Source organism: Artemia sp. Qi Xiang Cuo, chromosome 17, assembly GCF_049724085.1.
Source record: "Artemia sp. Qi Xiang Cuo chromosome 17, ASM4972408v1, whole genome shotgun sequence".
Taxonomy (NCBI): Eukaryota; Metazoa; Arthropoda; class Branchiopoda; order Anostraca; family Artemiidae; genus Artemia; species Artemia sp. Qi Xiang Cuo.
Genome location: NC_142810.1, coordinates 30,153,704 through 30,177,534, shown reverse-complemented (window position 1 = coordinate 30,177,534; position 23,831 = coordinate 30,153,704). Strand labels below are relative to the sequence as shown.

General features: G+C 34.1%; 1 protein-coding gene across 1 annotated transcript in view; it reads right to left on the bottom strand.

Annotated features, from left to right (window-relative positions):
• The window catches only part of LOC148942090 (dynein regulatory complex subunit 2-like), a 199,076-nt gene that overhangs the window by 72,502 nt on the left and 102,743 nt on the right, over window positions 1–23,831 (bottom strand). The window contains exons 4-5 of the mRNA XM_089103498.1: window positions 15,581–15,804; window positions 6,670–6,867 (exon numbers count right to left, since the gene is read on the bottom strand). Of these exons, the coding sequence (XP_088959624.1) occupies window positions 6,670–6,867; window positions 15,581–15,804 (422 nt within the window). The remainder of the gene's footprint in view (window positions 1–6,669; window positions 6,868–15,580; window positions 15,805–23,831) is intronic.

The following is a 23,831-nucleotide window of genomic DNA, read 5'->3' as shown; positions in this document are numbered from 1 at the left end:
TGTGTTTTTGTCTCTCTCACTTCCTCCGCTTATGTGTCTGGGCGGGTGTTTGTTTATCTCGGTGCCTGTTTCAGTCGGTTTGTATGCCTGAATCCATATATTTATATGTATTTTTTTCTCCCTCACTTCCTCTGCTTATGTGTCTGGGCGGGTGTTTGCCTATTTCAATGCCTGTCTCTGTCGGTTTGTATGCCTGAATTAATATATTTGCATGTTTTTTTTCTTTCTCACCCTCCTTGCCTATGTGTCTGGGCGGATGTTTGCTTATCTCAATACCTGTCTTTGTCGATTTGTATGTCAGAATCTATATATTTATATGTGTTTTTGTCTCTCTCACTTCCTCGGCTTATGTGTCTGGGCGGATGTTTGCCTGTCTTTGTTGGTTTGTATGTCAGAATCCATTTATTTATATGTGTTTTTGTCTCCCTCACTTCCTTTGCTTATGGGTCTGGGTGGGTGTTTGCCTATCTCAATGCCTGTCATTGTCGGTTTGTATGCCTGAATCAATATATTTGCAAGTGTTTTTGTCTCTCTCACTCTCCTTGCCTATGTGTCTGGGCGGATGTTTGCTTATCTCAGTGACTGTCTTTGTCAATTCGTATGTCAGAATCTATATATTTATATAGGTTTTTTGTGTCTTTCACTTCCTCTACTTATGTGTCTGGGGCGGGTGTTTGCCTATCTCAATGCCTGCGATTGTTGCTTTGTATGTCAGAATCATTACATTTATATGTGTTTTTATCTCTCTCACTTCCTCTGCTTATGCGATTGGGCGGATGTTTTCCTATCTCAATGTCGAATTGTATGTCAGAATCCATATATTTATACGTGTTTTTGTCTCCCTCACTTCCTCTACTTATGTGTCTGGGCGGGTGTTTGCCAATCTCAATGCCTGTGATTGTTGCTTTGTATGTCAGAATCCTTACATTTATATGTGTTTTTGTCTCTCTCACTTCCTCTACTTATGTGATTGGGCGGATGTTTGCCTATCTCAATGTCGGTTTGTATGTCAGAATCCATATATTTATACATGTTTTTGTCTCCCTCACTTCTTCTGCTTATGTGTCTGGGCGGGTGTTTGCCCATCTCAATGCCTGTCTCTGTCGGTTTGTATGCCTGAATCCATATATTTATATGTGTTTTTGTATGCCTGTGGGATTCAAGAAAGAATTTACTGCTTACTTACAATTTCTTCATAATTTCTTGAATGGAATTTCTGCATTGTGTATCCAAGTGGCGAGTTCAAGAAAGAAATTATTACTTACTTACAATTTCTTCGTAATTTAATGAAATGAATAGAACTATTCTAAAGAATAAAGACGGGTTAGGCTTAAAGATATTTATTGCTTAAACAAATTAATAGATTTTTTGAGACAAAACACATATTTACATAAAAATACTACTTAAAGTTCACCGTGTCTCATGCATTTTTCACGATCAGGTATGTCCTTAGGTATCCACTGCGCGAAGAACCTAACCTCGTCTTCAGGACGGTGACAAGCCTCCTTCAAATTTAGGACACTTAAATTCTTCTAGATAGAAAAATGGAATCCTAGGGTCACACTTTTGCATTAAAACTTTATCTGTAGGTACATTACCCTTTACATAGTGTGCTTCAACCCCGAAAAAGCTGCAAATTTCACTGACTTCCTCCTTAACATTTCTCAGTTCCTTACCACTATTATTAAGTGGCGTAATCACTCTATCGTAGAATCCCAGTCTGTTCATATAACGTAATGTAGTACTCCACAAGCTTTTATCATACTCAAACATATTATAGTTCACTATCTAATGATAACAGTCAATTGCTTCGAGTTCCGTAGACAATAATTAAAACGTGCATTCGAATAGAACACAACAAGAAGATTTTTTTTAACCAATAAATTCTGTGTCATATACTTCTATCATCTTGGAAGCTATTAATGTAGTTTTTACGTAGAGAAGTACTTCACCAAGCTTTTATACCTTCGCCCAAGGTTGAATGGAGTTATGGCTAGGGGGATGACTCCTAAAACCATTTTAATTCATTGTGGAGAGGAGTCATACAACCATTAGAATTCATTGTGGGGAGGAGTCATAGAACTCTCGGTATCTATTGCATGCAAATGAAGTCTGGAAATTACAACTTTTTTTTTTTGTAATTTCTGTATTGTGTAAGCAAGAGTTGAATTCAAGAAAGAGTTTGTTACTTACACACAATTTTTTCATAATGACAAATCTGACAACGGCTGATGATAGAGAATTTGTTCATTCTAATAGATAGATTTTGTTAATGCTATCCGATGTACCTGACAAATGATATCGATAACGAATATTAATAAAAAATGTATTAAATTCGATATTTAAATTATATCAGTTTTATCAAACGTATCTGTCAAAAGACATTGATAAAGAATTTATTCACTCTGATAATTAGATTCCATCAAAGCTATCCCAAGTATCTGTCAATAGATGTTGATAGAGAATTTATTCATTCTTATGCTTAGATTTTCTCTATGTTAACCTATCTATCCGACATATGATGTATGCGAATTCCTTTTCTTACATCTCCGATGTTTTAATAGACATTCTAAACGTTTGATATGCTGGCTTACTCTAAAAATAATGAACACATAACAATGTAATGTATAACATATTTTTAATGAAATAATGTCATGTAGGATATTAATACAAAAAATATATTATTATTATACATTATTAGTATCAATGAACAACTTTGGACATTTTGAATCTGTTCCATAAAATAGTTCACCATGTTCTCTCTTGATACTATAGCTGTTGTCTTCTCTTAGTTCGTAATCAGTAGAATAATGATTATTCCATTTTGAGTCATACACAATTTTTACAGGTGTGTCATCGACAGGCTCAATATACTTTTCGTCTTTAGTATTATTTGGTTCATTGACTTTTTGATCAATGGTAGTAACGTTTGCTGGTACTTTGTTTTTCATCAATTCATCTTTATATTCCTTAGTGGTATTTTCTGCCAATACCCTTTTTATTTTTCTGGCAACTTCACTGTCTATTATCACACTATTTTTACACAGGTAACAGTTACGGCACGTAGACAAGATATTGTTTATGATATTAGTACAAGAGTAGGCCTTTCTTTTCGTCTTTGCTTTCATTTTAATGCTAATACCCGAAAGCTGACGACATGGTTAAACACTGGGTAACATGTTGCCACAAGTACTAGCAAGAAGATGCCCTTCTTCATCAACTATTATTTTTATATTGGCATTCTCTTTGAGTGCAATCCTCTCCGAAGATCTCAATCTCGTATATCCACCATTTGTACAATGGATTTTTTTTGGTACTCCAAAGAAATTTATTTCCTTACCGTCATGACCATGCACTTATACGTTTCTGATGGTGCTACCACTTGTACTTATTTCATAGTTTAAATACTTCTCCTTGTCAGCGTTCAATGCTACAATAACACAATCATGTGAACATATTTTCTTAAAATGTTTCATCTTTACTTCTTAGAGATATGAGTTGTGTTTATTGTTCCAGTTTGTAAAAAATACTAATCTAATACATCCAACAAACAAGGTAGTGTCGATAAATGGACATAGAGTACCATTGGAAAAGCCGCATCGTGTCTCTGAGCAAGCATAGAGTACAATTGTTAGAGCCATAAGCATATTTCATGTCATTTTAAGATGCGTTAAAGAAAAAAAGTTGAATAATTTCGAAGTAAAAAAAAAAATTTAGTCCAATAAAAAAAAGTGCTACTACAAACAATATTTTTCCATAGGGGGCACCCTTCGAGTGTGGGGATAGGGGATCTTTGGGGGGTTGAGGTCTCTGGTGGTTAGGGTCGTTGGTGCTTATGATCCTTGATGGTTCGTACTCACATGCACCTTACTACTTGATTTGCAAGGATTTCTAAGGTTTTTTCTGAATTTCTTTATTAAAATTCTTTTCTTGCCATCTACATCTCTCTTTTGACATCTCATCTGATACTTAAAAAGTATCAACTTTTTAGTATACTATAACGTTAGACCCTATTTTAAATTGACAACACTGTTCAAACACCACTTGTGTATTATACAGAACACATCGGAAAGGTAAAGCGAGGTCAACTTACAATGTCATTCTATCATCATTAACCATTTTCATAGATTGATGTTGTCTCAAATGTATAACAAGTTGCCTGAGTTAACAAGCCCTTCGGGGCTACCTTAACTGCTAATCAGTTTAACCCTTTTTCTCCACCTTCATATGATTCCAATTCGCAAATAATATATAGCTCTGTTTTTTCCCTATTATTCAATTAATATCGTTGATACACTCCAATTCGCGAATCCCTTACCCTTTTGTTTCTGCAAATAGAGTTAGCTTTTACGTAAAGTGATTTAACAGCATATGTCAATCAAACAATTCTGAGTGTAGCCTGCTACTCTTTAATTAGCAGCATCGTACATTTTGTTTAAATACTTATGTTTTCATTTTCCAGATTCAAGATTTTTATTTAACACAAATGAATAGACAAGCTGAAATATATAAAACGAGCCAATATTGAGCTACGATCATAATGAATGGTACTTGTTATCAGAAAAAAAAATGTCAACTGCCAAAAAAAACAAAAAAAAACATGTTATGATCAACAAAGTTGCTAAAGGCGTGTTTTTGATCACTTTGCCTGGAAAGGTACTAAGGAAATTTGGTGTGACAGGATGCTCACTCTCTTTGAAGAGGTGTAGAGGTCCCGTAGAATTGCATGGTCCTATGGCCGTCAGCAAATAGCATGGTAATTCCTATACGTCCCGTAAAAATGGAAGGCCATGTGAGGGGGGTACTCACTCTTTTTGAAAAGGTGTAGAGCTTCCACAGAAATTTTTTCCTATAGCTTCCATAGAATTTCATAGATGAACTCTACTGTTATTTCGTAAAACAAAAAAGATCATGACAGTGTTGTTTCTAAACTAAATCAAACAGTTAGTGGTAACAAACTGTAAGTAAGGAGCGACCTGGCTCAATAATAACCGAAACTCTAAAAAACGGAATTTTTATCCCAATAGATACATCAAAAGTATCAGAATTTAATGTTGATTTCAAATATATAAGTTTCATCAAGTTTAGTCTACCAATCCAAAGTTACGCGCCTGAGAAAATTTGCCTGATTTTGAAAAAGGGGGAAAGACCTCCTGAAATTTATTGAACCTCAATGAAAATCATACCATCAGATTCAGCTTATCAGAGAACTCTACTGTAGAGGTTTCAAGCTCCTACCTGCAAAAATGTGGAATTTTGTTTTTTTTTTGCCAGAAGAATGATCATGGATGCGTGTTTATTTGTTTTTTTGTTGATTTTTTTTCCAGGGGTGATCGTATTGACCCATTGGTCCTAGAATATCGTGGGAGGGGTCATTCGAACGCAAATTAAAAGTTCTAGTGCCCTTTTTAAGTGAACAAAAAAATGGAGGGCAACTAGACGCCTTGCAACGCTCATTTATTTTCCCAAAGCCACCCGATAAAAAGTTTGAGATAGCCATTTTGTTCAGCATGGTCAACAATATGATAACTATGTCTTTTAGGATGACTTAATCCCACAAAGTCCCCGGTTGGAGGGCTGAAAGTTATGACCTTTACCCAATGTTTACATATAGTATTGGTTATTGGGAAGTATACAGACATTTTCAGGGGGATTTTTTTCTGGTTGCGGGGGGGGGGATGGGGTCGGAGTTATGAGGGACGATCTTTCCATGGAGGAAGTTTTCATGGGGGTTAGGTTAGGTTAGGAACGACTCTTGAAATACAAGGGCTTTTTATTTAAAACAAAAAGAAGCTTTTTTAAAACTAATAAAAAACTTTAGCGTGAAGAATGAGGTTTTAAGAAGGGGACAACCCCCCCCCCATATACGTAATAATTTCTGTTTGTTTTAAGTTTTAATGTTGTTCCTTACTTTCAGTAGAAAAACTTTTTTTTTATTTGACGAACACTAAACACGACTTGGCGGAGGTCCTTGCCAATATCTGCTATTGTCTTTTGGCTTCTTTTTTCCATTTGCTGAAATTAACTGAAATTAATATTTGCTAATTATTTTTTTAACTACGTTTTCTTATCTTTAATTATGTTTCTTTTTGTCAAACGCCAGCGTGGTCTTTCTTTCGCCAGCGTGGTCTTAGAGCGTATTTATGTTAGACGGTATAGACCACTTAGTAACTTAGCTTTTTCGTTGCGAATAACAAGAGGAAACACGGAGCATTAAATAGTGCCGCTTATAACAGAGTCTAGTTTTAGGGGAAGAATTTAGTGATTTCCGTAGCAAGAATTTAGTACCGTAACAATTTCTAATTAAAGAAACTGAGAGATATATCCCAAACTCAAGCAAAATTAAGATTATGACCCAAAGCCAGGTTATCCTATTGGGTAGTATAGGGTACTGCCAATTATTTGATTTTAACGGTTCCCCATTCCCATATGGAATATCTATTTTCTGTCTAGGATTAGGGTCATTCGACAACTAAAGTTTGACCAACGTGGTAAAACCAAAATTCCAAGAGATAGTATAGGTATTGAACTTCGAGTACAGCTTTATGGGAATCTTTAGAGTCTTTTTAGGATTAACCATAGAAAACATAAGAAGTACAATGCAGTCCTTTAGGTTACGAAGAACTACCACATTTCCCAAATACTTGAAAATGACAATGTTCAACCTACTGTTAAAAATCCTATTTTTGATTCTTGATGACTTAGCTCCTTTTCTAATACATCAGTCTTGATTTTCAGTTGGTCGTAAAGTTCTATATTGTTCTTATTTTCAATTTGATAAACATCCGTGATCCGCTTAATAGCATTGAGGTTGTCATCTATTTCCTTATTCATGTCAACGGATAATGAGTACTGTGCGATGAGACACTGAAAAGACAATACAAATATATTTTAAGAAGAGGTAAACCCTCCAAAAGGAAGAGCCAAGGCCGTACCGGGAGAGGGGGGGAGGGTTGTAAGGGGGTGTGAACTACTCCCCGAGGAAAGGATAATAGGGGGCAAATCATCGTTGCGTATTGCGGGATAACGTGCGATGCGTAACATTTTTCTCCTTAACAACTAAGAACCCATAAACTTTGCTTTCTAAGAAGGAATGTCCTATTCAATCAACACTGAGAGCTAATTTCATAAGTGAATCATTTACCCTCATCTTGCAAATTCGTCTGGTTGAAACACGCGCGATTTAATCTCGAGGAAATAACATTACTTTGCCTTTCACAGACAATAATCTTTGTTCTGTTAGTACGTTCTTTTTTCTTTCGGTTATGTCTTGTTTATTATATTTTGTTCATCTTGGAATATTCTTATTATTTTTCGGATCAAACAGATGAGATTATACGGCTCAGTCTCAAGGGCGCTGGCCCTTCTGGGTTTTGGGAGCATGCGTCCTATTCAACATTCTTTAATTTAGGCCTTTTTGCTTATATTTTACCTTAGTGTACAAGTTTTCAGGTCAACGAGATAGGGGGTACCTCACGACATCGTGTATGGACACAGGAGACCCCTCACGATATCGCATCGTATAAGGACATAAGATGAGCCTAACCCATCTATGGGCCCTGCTGGGGTTTGGGAGCACGAACCCTATTCAACTTTCTTTAATTTAGATCTTTTGCTTTTATTTTACCTTGGCGTACATATTTTTAAGTCGTGGGGTATACATCATGGGAGCAACTCACGACATCGTAGAGACACATAGGAGACGACATTGCATAAGGAAACAGGATGGGTCTCGCCCATCTTGGGGCCCTTATAGGGTTTGGGGCCGCCCGTCCTCTTCAACTTTTTTGTTTTTAGTTCGTAACATTTTTTATACCTAATTTCAACTTTTGATTCCTACAGATTAGAGGGGCTTCCCAGGATTTAAGTCTATTTATGTTATTTTTCTGAGTAAACGGGCAAGGTATTGCTCCGACTTGGGGTCCTGTCCTTCTGAGGTTTGAGGCCGACCATGCTGTTCGACTTTCTTTAATTTACCCTTTTTTTGATTATGTCTAACAGTTTATCAGCTTTTTAACATATATCAGCTTTTTAATATATATATATATATATATATATATATATATATATATATATATATATATATATATATATATATATATATATATATATATATATATATATATATATATATATATATATATATATATATATATATATATATATATATATATATATATATATATATATATATATATATATATATATATATATATATATATATATATATATATATATATATATATATATATATATATATATATATATATATATATATATATATATATATATATATATATATATATATATATATATATATATATATATATATATATATATATATATATATACTACCGGCAGCCCGGCGGCAACGTCACTGGCCCCCGACATGATACAACTACCCTTGGACTAATTCAAATTCTTTCTTAAACTTGTGACCTATTTAGTTCCTTATTGTGGCCTGAATTGTCAATAGGCCAGTTTTAAGAAAAAAAAACTACGTAGCCGATTTCGAGGCCCGGCCCCGGTACGGCTAAACGGCAGGGTTGTATACCCATTGTTGCTTGTATTCGAACCGTAGACGATGTGAACCTCTTATTGATGTCATGGCGTCACCATTGGTTCAATACAGCCACCCTGGGGAAAATACAAATTCTTCCTTTAAGTTGTAACCTTTTTAGATCTCTTTTTAAGGCCATAATCTCAAGATACCAGTTTTAAGAAAAGACTCAGTAGCCAATTTCGGGGCTGGGCCATGGCCCTCGGATCTTGTTGGCGTCGATGATTGTGATGGCCTTGCTCTTCTAACGTAATATTTCTTTCTTCTTCACTTCGATTTCGACTCGTTCTGATTTTTACTGTCGCTTTTCTTCTAAGAGCACAATTTTTGTTTCTTCACTTGATTTTTAGCATGTTCTGATACTTGCTTTCCGGCTATCGGTTGTAATTCTTGCTACCGCTTTTTTTCCAACCGCACATTTCTTTGTTCTAGCTGTGGCATATCTTTTAGCCGCATATATCTTTGTTCTTCACTATCATTTTTAATTCGCTGTACATCTCTTTGTCGCATGTATTGTAACCGGATATTTCATTGTTCTTCATTATCATTTTTAATTCGCTGTACATCTCTTTGTCGCATGTATTGCAACCGGATATTTCATTGTTCTTCACTTTTCTTTTTGATTACTTGTAATTGTCGCTGACGCAAGTTTCTAACTGTGTATTTATTTGTTCTTCATTTTCGCAAAAAATTATTTTAGACGTTTATTTTTTCAATACCTTTAGCTTAGCTGCTCGGATTGGTCTTGTCACATTTGATGGTGTAGGTTGTTCATATGTCCTCTAGGCATTATGAAACTGCTCAAAACGCTTTTTGTAGATTGACTGATTACATTTGGTATTTTTTACTTATTTATGTTCGTTTTGTAATGTTGCATGGGTCATAGATATAAAACTATACGCTCACTTCTGGGGCAGGGAGAAGAGTTTTCTTAAACTCATGCTGTATGTATATTCTTTTTGTAGGCCAGAAAATCCCAGGATGCCAATTATCCAAAGTATTTTTGACAAGTTCTGATTCTCGCTACCGCTTATCTTCTAGCCAAATTTTTCTTCTAACAGATATTTCTTTGTTCTTCTCTTTCAATTTTGACTCGTTGAAATTGTCGTTGTCACAAGTAATCTAACTGTATATTTCTTTGTTCTTCGTGGTCTAGGTTATTCACTTGTCCTGTAAGTATTATGAAACTTCTGAAAACACCTTCTGCAAAAGACTCATTACACTTGGTATTTTATACTTAGCTAAATAAATATAAATCACTTCGCTGAATGAAAATTTGTTGTCATTCAGCGTTCTTGCAAGTGAAATACGAAATAGAATTTAGACTCTTGTGATGATATCTCTGTACTGTTATTTATATAATAATAATAATAATAATATATTATAAGCCAAAAAAACAGGCCATACAGAAAAGTATTCTTAATTATACTCAACAAGAAAAATAACATAAATATCAAATTTCACTCATTGATGTCAACGCTTCATTTACATATTTACGTAACTGCCTGATTGTCCTTCTTACAGTCGTGTTCAGGATCCCTGGGAACTCCAAGTTACCACCCTCAAAATACTTTCCCCTTAATAGAGAAAATTGCTGACACTCGGCGAGAATATGGGCCACATCCTCAATACCTAGGCTACATCGGGGGCAAGAGTAATTCGCATCTGCATCTGGGGCCACCCTTTTTCTTTCAAATACTCTTTTTCTATTGTTTAGTGGCAGGCAATTATATGATTATTCATCGTGATTTGGATCACTGAAGCAGGAATACGTAAGCAGTGTGTGGGAGGACTGAAATTTTTGAAAAATGAATAACTCAAACGGAGCGACTATAGCTTTAACCGAGGCTATGCCTTAGGGTTCAGCCAGTGCTCAGTTTTTATAGGAAATTAATTTCAAGCTAGATCTGATACCACGATTAATTGAGGCTACTGAAAAGACTTTTCCGGAAGTTTTAGTGAAGGTTACATCAGTTGAAAGCCAGTTTTCTTGTTTGAACCAAAAACTATCTGACAATGCCAAAACTTGTGAAGAGATTAAAGGAGAAATTGAGATGCTCCGGAAGAATTTACGAGCAGCTACCATGCGGGCTGGCGCATTTAATGAAGAACTGAGAAGATGTAATGTTGTCCTATATAACTTCGAACCTATTAATCCTGCTATATAAGTAGTATGTACATATTGAATTTGCTGGGACATATAGCAAGGAATTCTACGGGACATATAGCAATTTCTATGTTATTTGCGTACTGCCATAGGACCATGTTATTTGCTTGCCTCTTGGGGTTGAATGACCTTTATCTACGAGACGTATACACCTTTTCAAAGAGAGTAGTCTGGTTTGGTGGGTATAATCTGGTTTGGTGAGTATAATCTGGTTTGGTGGGTATAGTCTGGTTACATGCTAATTCGATTTCATGTCGTGACATATTTTTTACATGTCAATTGCTAAAGAACTTTTTTGCTTGCGTGTATAGGAATTCCCATGTTATTTGCTTGCATGTATAGGAATTCCCATGTTATTTGCTTGTATGTATAGGAATTCCCATGTTATTTGCTTGCGTGTATAGGAATTCCCATGTTATTTGCTTGCGTGTATAGGAATTCCCATGTTATTTGCTTGCATGTATAGGAATTCCCATGTTATTTGCGTTCGTGTATAGGAGTTCCCAAGTTATTTGCTTGCATGTATAGGAATTCCCATGTTATTTGCTTGCGTTTATAGGAATTCCCATGTTATTTGCTTGCGTGTATAGGAATTCACATGTTATTTGCTTGAGTGTATAGGAATTCACGTGTTATTTGCTTGCGTGTATAGAAATTACCATGTTATTTGCTTGCTTGTATAGGAATTCCCATTTTATTTGCTTGCCTGTATAGGAATACCAATGTTATTTGCTTGCATGTATAGTAACTCCCATGGTATTTTCTTTCTTGTATAGTAATACCCAGGGTATTTGATTGAGTGTATAGGAATTCCCATGTTATTTGCTTGCGTGTATAGGAATTCCCATGCTATTTTAAAGGCTTATGTTCCCTCCCATGCTATTATAAGGGTTTATGTTCCCTTCCTATGCTATTCCAGGAGCTTATGTTCCTTCCTATGCTATTATAAGGGCTTTTCCGTGTTGTTTTTCTTTACTTGCTATCCAATAAAAACAAAATTTTTGTGTTAAATAAGTAGTTCTTGTATCTTTTAAAAGAGCTTTACGGGGTTTTAGAGACTCGGTTGCCTGATTACGTGTGGTCTTTCTTTACTTGCTGTCCATTAAAAACAAAATTGTTGTGTTAAATAAGTAGTTCTTGTATCTTTTAAAAGAGCTTTAAGGGATTTGAGAGACTCAGTTGCCTGATTCCGTGTGGTTTTTCTTTACTTGGTGCCCATTAAAAACGAAATTTTTGTCTTAAATAAGTAGTTTTTGTATCTTTTAAAACATCTGTAAGGTGTTTGAGAGACTCTGCTGCCTGATTCAGTGTGGTTTTTCTTTACTTAGTGCCCAATAAAAACGAAATTTTTGTGTTAAATAAGTAGTTTTTGTATCTTTTAAAAGAGCTTTAAGTGACGATACAGTGCCTTATTTTGAAGGATACTGGGCAGAAAATGTGGCGCGTAAACCAGCAAAGAATATGAGATATTATGGAGGTATTTTGTTGTTAATTCAGCAAGGTCATTTCCGTGAACATTCTCGAATTTCTAGTGTCTCGGAGAATATTATATGGGTTCGGATTCATCTTGTTAGTGATAAAAGTTTGATTTTAGGTGCCGTGTATATTGCCCCCCAGAATAGTTCGTATGTAGTAGAAGTGACATGGGATTTATTAGAGGAAGAGCATAGGCAATTGCGAACACGTTTTAATAAGGATTATTTTTTGGTGGTGGGGGACTTCAATGCTTATACGGGAATATGTAAGGAGATTAATCAAGTTTCATTTGTTGATACGCCGGACCTGATACCTGATATTTATAAGACATCTAGAAGGAAAAAAGATATTGAAAGAAGGGTTAATTGTTGGGGTAAAAGGCTTCTGGAACTGTGTTCACACAATGCATTAGTTAAGAAATTGAAAGATTTGGGAAGGATGGGGAGGAGGAGTTTACCTGTATGTCGGGGAAAAACCCTAGTGTAATTGATTATGTTTTTGTTGGTATTGAACTTGTGGCCCTGACAGTTGATGTTGAGGTTCTTAGGGTTGTAGGCTCTGACTACTTACCAGTTGAAATTAAGCTTTGCCTTGGAAGAGGAGTTCCAAGGAATAAAAAAGGTGATAGTCCTACTAGTAGGATTACAAAGGATCTTTGTTTTACAGGGAAGTTTTTAAAGGGTGAATGAAGTACAGAGGAGCTGAAGTTGATGAAAGAGGAGTTTTTGAGGTCTGAAATAATTGAGAAAGTTGAGAGTCTGCATGATGAAACAAGAGATATAGATGAAATTTTGGAAGATTTGGGTTTTGTGATTTATGAGTGTGCTCGTGTGTCAGAGAAACCAAATATGAAAAGGAAACATAGTTTGTTTTGATGATGAATGCAGTTCTTTTAAAAAGGAGTTGGGGGAGTTATAAGATTTGGTAAAAGCTTGCTCTGTAGAGGAAGAAAGGCAGAGTTTGTTTTTACGGTTTAAGGAAAGGAGAAGGGAATATAATAGGCTAAAACGGAGGAAAAAACGGGAGAAAATTAGAGAGGAACAGAAAGGGATAGAGAAGGCTTATATGGTAGGAAATACAAAGCAATTTTGGTCAGGAATAAGGCAGGAGAATGGACAAGGAAAAGGCCAATTACAAATCCCTGAAGCTGATACTTGGCCTAGTTTTCTTGACAGTATAGATGGAGATTTTAGTGTCCTTGATAGTGAAGAATCAAGGGTTGCTCCGCAGTTTCCGATGAAAGAAAAAGTTTATGAGTTAGTGAACGAGGTAACCTCAGATGAAGTTAGGAATGTAGTTAAGAAGATGAAGGGAGGATCAGGGTCAGGAATGGATGGTATACCAGCAGTTTTGTTGAAAAGGTTTCTTGTTTTTTTTTTGCTAGTTTTAGTGAATATTTTTAATAAAATTATAAATAGTGGTGTATGGCCTTCCCTATGGAAAGTATCGATTATGGTCCCTCTATTTAAGAAAGGTAGTCCTAGTGATCATGATAGCTATAGGTTGATAGCATTAGCACCTGCACGTAGTAAAATTTAAGAAAAGATTGCGGACAATCGGTTGAATGAATGGTTGGAGGGTTATGGGGTAATTAAAGAGGTTTTGGGGGTTTCAGGAAAGGGTATAGTACGTCAGATAGAGCATTTGGGTCATGTGCTCTGATAGAGAAGCATGGAGCAGGTAGAAATAAGCTGTGTGTTGCGTTTCTAGACTTAAGAAAGGCATTCGACAATGTAGATAGAGTTCTCCTTGAAAAGTGTTTAAGAGATGTAGGTCTACCTTTAAGTTTTATTCGTTTATTTGTTGGTATGTATTCTGGGACTAAGTCTATGGTCAGGGTTGCAGGTTTGGGATTCTCCAGGTTATTTGACCTTAATAAAGGAGTGAAGCAGGGCAGCACCATGTCCCTGAAACTTTTCGGTTTGTTTTTGAATGATATGAGGGAGTTTCTGGAAAATAAAGGCTCCAAAGCTGTGTCTTGGAAAAATTAATTTTTCGGTGTTATTATTTGCGGATGACACTGCATTGGTAAGGGAGCTTCAGATATTACTTGATTTAATTGAGGAATATTTACAAATGAAAAAGTTACGGATTAACGTTATGGAATCTAAAGTGGTCGTTTTCAGTAAAAGGAATGAAAAAATAGATAATATATTGGTATTTGGAGGACAACAAATGGAAGTAGTTGAAAAAATAAAGTATTTGGGTAATATCTTCCAAAGTAATGGTGGATGGAGTTCTCATATTAAAGAAGTGTTAAATAGGGGAAGAGCTGCAACATTTTCACTTTTCAGGAATAAAATTAGTGGAATAAAGAATTTGTCTTTGCATAAGAGGACTTTTTTTTATCTAAGATTATGCCGATTCTCCATTACGGGGCAGAAATCTGGGGACATGAGAACTCTGCCCAGTTAGACAGCCTTCAGCTAGGTTATTTTAAGGCTGCATATGATGAGCTACTTCAGCTACATAGGAATAGATATTGGCCTTTTAAAGTTAAAGAGGTATTGGATAAGACAGAGTTTTCTTTCGCATGGAATAATGGCCTTGGACCAACTAGTCATCAATTATAGTTGGACAAGGAAATTAAGCGGGTGCTGGAGAACCAGACGATACAGAAATCGGGTGAGGAGATTAAGAATTCGGAAACTTTAAGGTATTATAAAGAGGTTAAGATAATTTATGGTCAGGAATTTTATTTTAAGTTAAATTTACCGTCTAGATACGTTACATATTGGATGCAGCTACGATCTATTTGCCTTCCGATTCGTTCGAGGTTGAAAGTTTTTGAGAGGAGGAAAAGTATCCCGCATGGCAGGTTTGCTTGCCCTCTTTGCCAAGAAGAGGAGGAGAATTTGGAGCATTGTCTGAGTCGTTGTCCAGGTCTTTTGGGGGTAAGGGAAAATTTATTTCGGAATGATGGAGTGCTGCTTCCTGATGCCTTGAGAAGTACGTCGTCATTTATTTGTCTAGTGGGAAGATATCTTGATGAGTATTTTGTAAAAAGAAGAGGGTAGTTTTTATTTTATTTTTATTTTTTTTTCTTTATTATTGTGACGAGTGCTGTAATTTGTTAATCTTGTATGCTATTTTTGTACATGGCCACATTTTGGCTTGAAATACACGTTATCTTACGTTATCTTATGCCGTCAGTCAGGGGATTTTTTTCACTAAAATTAAGGCTCTTAACGCGTTTTTTCAACCCATTTACGGCTATATATATATATATCTATATATATGTTACTTTTCCAAGAATTCGTAAGAATAGATTTTGCTTACAATTTGGCTTCGAAACTCTGCATTTTAAATTTGATCTGTTTTATTCCTAAACTGATGGGAGCCCAAAGGCGAGAGAAAAAGTTGAAATAAAAGACAACCTCGTCCAGTAACTCCTCTTTTCTGTTATGGGCATCTCTGGACCAGTGTGCTTGAAAATCTTCAAAATTGGCTGAGCTTTTGTTAGCAGCGTCTTTTATTTCATTGAGAAGGAGTGTGGCACGGCGTTTAATACAGCTTTGTTCTCCTTTAAATACTTTAAAATCAGCCGAACAGTTTACAGTAAATTCGTCTTTCATCAATGAAACTTTAGTTATATGAAACCCTGAAATTAAAGTAAACACGGTAAGAATAAATGTGATGGGAAGATAGACAATGAGGAGAGAGGGAATTTTTCTGATGACTGAAGAACAAAATTTGAGGCAAACCACATACAAAGTGAGGCTCCTAGCGCTTACATATAATTTAAAATACCGGAGTTGCACCATGGATAATTTTATTCCAATTAACAGGATTTCAAAATCTTCCCGCGGACACAATGTCTGGAGTACCAATATAGGCCCTAGAAAATTCAGGGTGTTGAAAAAAATTTTAATTAAGTCTTCAAAATTTGGTACAAATTTAGTTTCAACTGGAAATACTCTTTCTGCTATCATCGATGTTCATTTGACTGTTAGTATTACATTGTGCAATTGGTTCAGTCTTTCACTTATCACCCGTGCACTCATAAAAATTTATTTCGGCTCTTAGGAATTCGTTTGGTGGAGGTGGCTTGTGATGTAGTACATTTCAAATTGAATTTCAAAGCTGCCGGTAAGCGGAGACCATCGAATTCAAATTTCATCTTGTCAAAATTAAATAAAAATGTAGGTTTTGGAAGACCCTTATTATAATTAAATAAAAAACAAGATCTTACAAGTAAAAATAAAGAGCAATGTTATAGGTTAAAGCGAATAGATATTATTCAGTATTTGGGGGAGACTGTTTTTGTTGTATTTCAATTTTGTTCGTTTTTAGTAGTTTATCAAGGGTCTTTAAATCAAAATTTAGCTTTTACATAGCAATGCTTCAAGAAAAAAAAGTCTATATAGAGCGTTTAATTTTTTTTTAAAAATAAAGCATAATCATCTAAAATAAACTATCATCTCCGCAAAATGAGCTGAAATCTGAATTTTTCGCCCCTTCCGGTGTTATAGTGTACACTTCATCCTATATTAACATATCCCATATTCTTCTCAATGGAGAGGGATCAGCGATTGAATCCGTAATCTTCTGAATATTCATTCCCTTTATAAGAAGTTTCACATTTTATAGATAGTTCCCTTAAGGCTCTGGTACATGTTGAATTACTATGCATAATTGTGTATATCTGTGTACTGTTAGTAGTTATCTAAGTACCATTTTGCTTGCGGCCCTGTGCCAGACAGGTTTTCTGGTAGGTATAATCTGGTTTGGTCGGTACAATCTGGTTAGGTGGGTATAATCTGTTTTGGTTCAAGTTTTTCTGACACAATCTTGCGGATTTAGATGTCATGATATACAAGTTTTTTTTTAGGTTAAATACATATCAGAAATACCAGTATCTCTTTTTTAGTTGCCAATATACTTAATTATTTTTTGTATATATTCAGGTTTCAAATTAGGATTTTCATCAGTTTGAATAGTTCATTCAACCTATCAGTACTGGTATTTTTGCGATCATTTACATAGATATGGAAAATTCTAAGCAACTTCTGGTGAGTAAAATTTTCTCATTATTATAATAAAAAAAGAAATTTGTCTCGTCATTAACTTAAGGAAGAATTACCTTCATTATGTTTTTTTTCGCCGTGTGGTTGACGCTTTTAAAAAGCTTCCTTCTTTTAAATATGAAACGATCCATGTCTTTCAATTTTAGTATATATTCTAAAAATAGAGGCATGTTCACTTTGATTTTTGACTCGTTGTATATGAAAAATAAAAATAGAATTTTCATATTAGTTTCGGCAGGTATGAAAGGTTGCCTCCCTCCTCAATATCTTGCTCTTTACACTAAAGTTCAAGGGGGGGGCAAGATGGAACAATGCCACATTCTGTGTGTTTTTATCTTTATTTGGTGGGTATTCAAAAGCGCAGATTTCTGTTAAATAAATGATTATTGTAGGTGCGATTCAAGAGTTTCTTTTTATGGCCAAATTAATAGAGACGTATTTGATGAAAGCAAAAATGGGATTTAACATATTATTAAGTGGCTTTTAAATGAAACTTAAGGCAAGGAAGGGGTCAATTTATCAATTCTAGCACGTTCATTGTAAGGTAAAAAAAAGAAGTATTTCTTCATTAAGGAATTTATGTATTAAGTTGGAACTTTCAGAGAGTGCTTAAAAGGGGAGGTTGAGTTGCACGAGGGTTCAGTAAAAGGGGATATAGTTACATAGGGGTCGAAGGCAATTTATCTGTAAAAGAGGGCTTATTATTTCATTACTAAATTTTTTCTTCTTTTTTTTAAGGATGTTGAGATGGATTCATGCCCTCCCTCTGAAAAGAGAGCAATATGATCAGTCATCAGATTCGTTAATTCCAATGCACGTTCGTTGGACCGGCCAGGAGTCTTTATGCAACCTAGAAAGAAATTCAAGTCAGCCTCATCTGATCAAGATGGAGGGATTACTCCTCTTTATGATTGCCAGGGACTTCTGATGTACAAATGCAGCCAGAACTTGTAAATTTATATATTTTTTTCCCGTATTTTTCAAAAATCAGACAAATTTTCTCAAACGCATAACTTAAAATTGTTTCTAAACTATTATATATTCTTTCATTAACCAAATTAGCAGTATATAAAAGAATGGTTGTAACACAGAAGTAACAAATAGCTCATAAAACCTTACCTATAATTTCTCTTTTTAAACAAGATATATTTCTAATGCAATAATCCATTATTTCTTTAAACAAATAACTATTATTTCACAGTTGAAAATCGAACAGTCATTCTTAAAATAGGCTAGCTTTTGTGTGCATATTTAATCCGTTTATCAAATGTCCCATCGAGAAGGGTGAATTTTTAATCCTACAGGTATAAATTGGAATGCTAATCATTCTCTAAAAAAGTGAGTTTATCTTCGACAAGATATTAACACGAGAAAAAAGGATTCTTAAAAGTTGTTTTTCGAAATGAATTTGAGACTGAAAATGATAGGTTTGATAAAATGCACAAGTTCTATTTGAATGGTATTGTGAAGTCCTCTATCCCAACTCGAAAGAGCTCCAATTGTTCTACTCCAACGGACGCTACCAGCCCCCCTAGGTCCCCCCCCCTCCCTGGGTGAGCGGTACCTGTGCCGCTTTTTTTCCCGGATATCAGATAATTACAAAGCGTTAATACATATAAACTGAATTTTATTTTAAACCGTCAAAAAATTATGAGAAAATTAAGAATTTTTGAAGTAGAAAATATTTTTTGATAACTTGATAGGTGATTTGAATAAAAGGAATTCAAATATTTTGTCTATGAAATAGAAGCTAACTCAATTTGCAAAAAGGTATTCCATTTTGCACAACTCTGATCTGATTAAATTGTCGCCGACAATGAGATTTAATCACTGCTAAGCCTATTGTTACTGTGAGAGGGTTACCCGATTTACAGCTTAGTGTTAACCGACAGACTTCCAAATACGAACATTTTGAAAAGCAGAAAAAAAATAACAAAAGTTGTACTTTACATAAAAATAAAAGTGAATATTTTTTTTTTTTGCAAAAACTGAATTTTGTTTATAAAATATTACATTCGTGTGGTTTTTGTTTAATTATTTCTCACTAATATCGTAGTGTTTTTGTTAATTATGTATGTTTTATATCTTCAAAAAGAGCATTTTTGGGTGTTTCAAAATCAGGTGTATCAGTCCGTGTGGTTTTTCTTTAATAGTTTCTCATTAAAAAAGTTATGTTTTTGGTATTTAATTAGTTTTGTATCTGTTAAAAGAGCTTTAAGGGGTTTGAGAGACTATGTTGCCTGATTCCGTGTGGTTTTTCTTTACTTATTGACCATTAAAAACGACATTTTAGTTCTAAATAAGTTGTTCTTGTATATTTTAAAATAGCGTTAATGGGTTTGAATGACTGTGTTACCTGATTCCGTGTGGTTTTTATTTACTTAGTGCTCATTAAAAACAACATTTTTGTTGTATATAATTAGTTATTGTATCTTTTAAAAGAGCTTTAAGGGGATTGAGGGACTCTGTTGCCTGATTCCGTGTGGGTTTTCTTTACTTGATACCCATTAAAAACGAAATTTTTGTGTTAAATAAGTAGTTCTTGTATCTTTTAAAAGAGCTTTAAGGGATTTGAGAGACTCTGTTGCCTGATTCCGTGTGGTTGTTCATTACTTAGTGCTCATTAAAAACTAAATTTTTGTTGTAAATAAGTAGTTCTTGTATCTTTTAAAATATCTTTACGGGGCTTGAGAGACTCTGTTGCCTGATTCCGTGTGGTTTTTTTTTTACTTGATACACATTAAAAACAAAATATAGGATTTCTTTTAAATAAATAATTCTTTTACATTTTAAAAGATCTTTAAGGGATTTGAGAGACTCTGTAATGCAGTAGTTTTCAGTAAGGCCAATCGATATGCTAATAGTGTTTAATTCAATCTTTATTAAAACTTCAAAATTTTTCAACTTTATTTATTTTTTTCTTTTTGTACACAACTTAAAATGTCAAAATAATCTTACAGTTCTAACAATTGCGCTCTGTGATTGGTCAGAGACACGATGTGACTTTCCCACTGGTATTCTATGACCAGTTATTGATACTACCTAATCTATTGCATGTATTAAATCAGTATTTTTTACGCAGTGGAATGATAAACACATAAGTCATATCTTTAAAAAAAAGTGAAGATGGAGCATTTTAATAAAGTGTGTTTACATAACAAGGTTATTGTAGCATTGAATGCCGGCAAAGAAAAGTATTTAAACTTTGAAACAAGTACAGGTGGTAGCACTATTGGAAATGTATGCATGCATTGTCATGACAGTAAGGAATTTAATTTCTTTCGAATACCGAAAAAATTCAACTCTTATGTTGGTGGTTATGCGAGATTGAGAACTCCAGAGATGATTGCACTCAAAGAGAATCCGAACATAAAAATAATCATTGATGATAGACGACAACTCCTTGCTACGGTTGCAGGTTACAAATTACGTACTGATACATCTTATCGTCACCTTTCAGGTATTAGCATTCAACGGAAGTTCAATAAAAGGAAGGAATACTATTCTACTAATATCGTAAACCTTATCTTATCTACATGCCGAAACTGTTACCTCTGTCAAAATAATTTGATAATAGACAGTGAAATTACCAGAAAAATAAAAAGGGCATTGTCAGAAAATATCACTATGGGATATAAAGATGAATCGATGAAAAACAAAGCAACTGCAAACGTTAATGTCATTGATCAAACAGTCATTGAACCAAATAATACCAAAGACGAAAAGCATATTGAGCCTGTTGATGACACACCAGTAAAAATTGTGTATGACTCAAAATGGAATAATGATTATTCTACTGATTACGAACTGAGAGAAGACAATAGCTATAATATCAAGAGAGAACATGGTGAACTATTTTATGGAACAGATTCAAAATGTCCATAGTTAATCATTGATATTAATAATGTATCATAATATATTTTTTGTATTAATATTCTACATAGCATTATTTCATTAAAAATATATTATGCATTACATTGTTATGTGTTCATTATTTTTAAAGTAAGCTAGCATATCAAACGTTTAGAATGTCTAATAAAACGTCGGAGATGTAAAAAAGGAATTTGCATACATCTATTGTCAGACACATGGGATAACATTGACAAAATCTTGCTATCAGAATGATTAAATTATTTATCAACATCCGTTAATGGATATCTCATTATGAAAAAATTGTAAGTAAGTAAGTAAGTAAGTAACAAACTCTTTCTTGAATTCACCTCTTTGTTACACAATACAGAAATTTAACTAAGGAAATTATGAAAAAAAATTGTAAGTAAGCAAGAAATTATGAAGAAATTCTCAGTAAGTAACAATTTCTTTCTTGAAGTCAACTCTTGGATACACAATAGGAAAATTACATTCAAGAAATTATGAAAATATTTGTAAGTGACAAACTATTTTTGTTCTAACTTATTGGATATAAAGCACAGGTACTTCCTTCAAGAAATTAAGAAAAATCGCAAGTAAGTAACTTTTTTTCTCTTTATCAAAAACAATTTAACAAGAGCCAAATGATTTGTAAATTTAATTCAGAATACTTTTATTCATTTCATTAAATTATGAAGGAATTGTAAGTTAGCAACAATAGCTTTCTTGAATTCGCTTCCTGGACACAATACAGATATTTAATTCAAGAAATCATAATAAAATCGCAAGTAAGTAATAAACTCTTTATTGTTTTCCCCTATTGGATACACAATACTGAAATTTCATTCAATAAATTATGAAGGAACTCTACATAGGGAACACACTCATGTTACATCATTGATACTTAATGCAGAAATTTCATTTCAGGAATAATCAAAAATTTTTAGTAAGTAGTAAATTCTTTTGTCAATTAACCTCCTGGGTAAATAAACTATACAGTTCATTAACCAAATTAGGAAAAAATTGTAAGTAAGTATCAAATTCTTTCTTGAATTCACCTGCTGTATAAACAAAAAAGACATTTCTTTCGAGAAATTATGAATAAATTCCAAGTAATTAACAAACTCTTTATTGTTTTAATGAATTAGATACACGATGTAGAAATTTAATTCAAGAAATTATGAAAAAATTCTCAGTAAGTAGCAATTTCTTTCTTGAAGTCAACTCTTGGATACACAATAAGGAAATTTAATTTAAGAAATTATGAAAAAATTGTAAGCAAGTAACAAACTCTTTCCTGAAGTCACCTCTTGGATACACAATGCAAAAACTTCATTTAAGAAACTATGAAAAAATTGTAAGTGAGTAACAAATTCTTTCTTGAAGTCACCTCTTGGATACACAATACAGAAATTTTATTAAAGAAATTATGAAAAAATTGTAAGTAAATAACAAATTCTTTCTTGAATTCACCTGCTGCACAAACAAAAAGACTCCGTTCAAGAAATTATTACAAAATTCTAATTAAGCAACAAACCCTTTATTGTTCTCATGACTTAGATATACGATGTAGAAATTTAATTCAAGAAATTATGAAGAAATTCTCAGTAAGTAACAAACTCTTTTTTTGATTTCACCTCTTGGATATACAGTACAGATACTTCAATCCAGAAATTATTAAAAAATTGCAAGTAAGTAACCTTTTTTTTCTCTTTATCACAAACAATTTTCACTTAGCTATATGATGTAGAAATTTAATTCAAGAAATTATGAAAAAATTCTCAGTAAGTAACAATTTCTTTCTTGAAGTCAACTTTTGGATACACAATACGGAAATTTCATTCAAGAAATTATGAAAATATTTGTAAGTAAGTAACTAGCTCTCTGTTGATTTCACCTCTTAGATATACAGTACAGATACTTCATTCATGAAACGTGATTAAACACGTTTTGAAACTACATGCTATTTGCTTGTTTTTCCTTGGCACATTTCCAAATGAGTGGGGGATTTACCACCGGTTCCTACACATTGCAAAAAAGTGAGCAGTACGAAAAATCCACGTTTTCAACCAGTCTGGTTTTTTAGCTAAATCTTTGGAAACAGTCCAGCCTCTATTTCTGACCGTTTAAGTTTTGATGTTAGTGTTGTCAGTCAAAAGCTATGACCTTGAGAAAAGAGCTTGAGAAAATTGCCTGATTATCGAAAAATGGGAGAAACATCCTCCAAAAGTCGACAGGAATGCCCCCCTCCAGCGCTTTCTCGGTTATGATGAATAAAATATGCAAACTCGACATCGATTTATTTCATTTTTTAAGTTTAATTTAGACGAGGTTACGTGCGCGCACGTAACCTCGTCAAAATTAACCTTAAAAAAATGAAATAAAGCTTTTTCGACTTTGCATATTTTATTCAACATAACCGAGACAGCGCTGGAGGGGGGACATTCCTGTCGACTTTTGGAGGATGTTTCTCCCATTTTTCGATAATCAGGCAATTTTATCAAGCTCTTTTCTCAAGGTCATAGCTTTTGACTGACAAGACTAACATCAAAACTTGAACGGTCAGAAATAAAGGCTGGGCTGTTTCCAAAGATTTAGCTAAAAACCAGTCTGGTTGAAAACTTGGAGTTTTCGTACTGCTCACTTTTTGCAATGTGTAGGAACCGGTGGGGAATCCCCGCTCATTTGGAAAGGTGCCAAGGAAAGGCAAGGAAATAACGTGTAGTTTCAA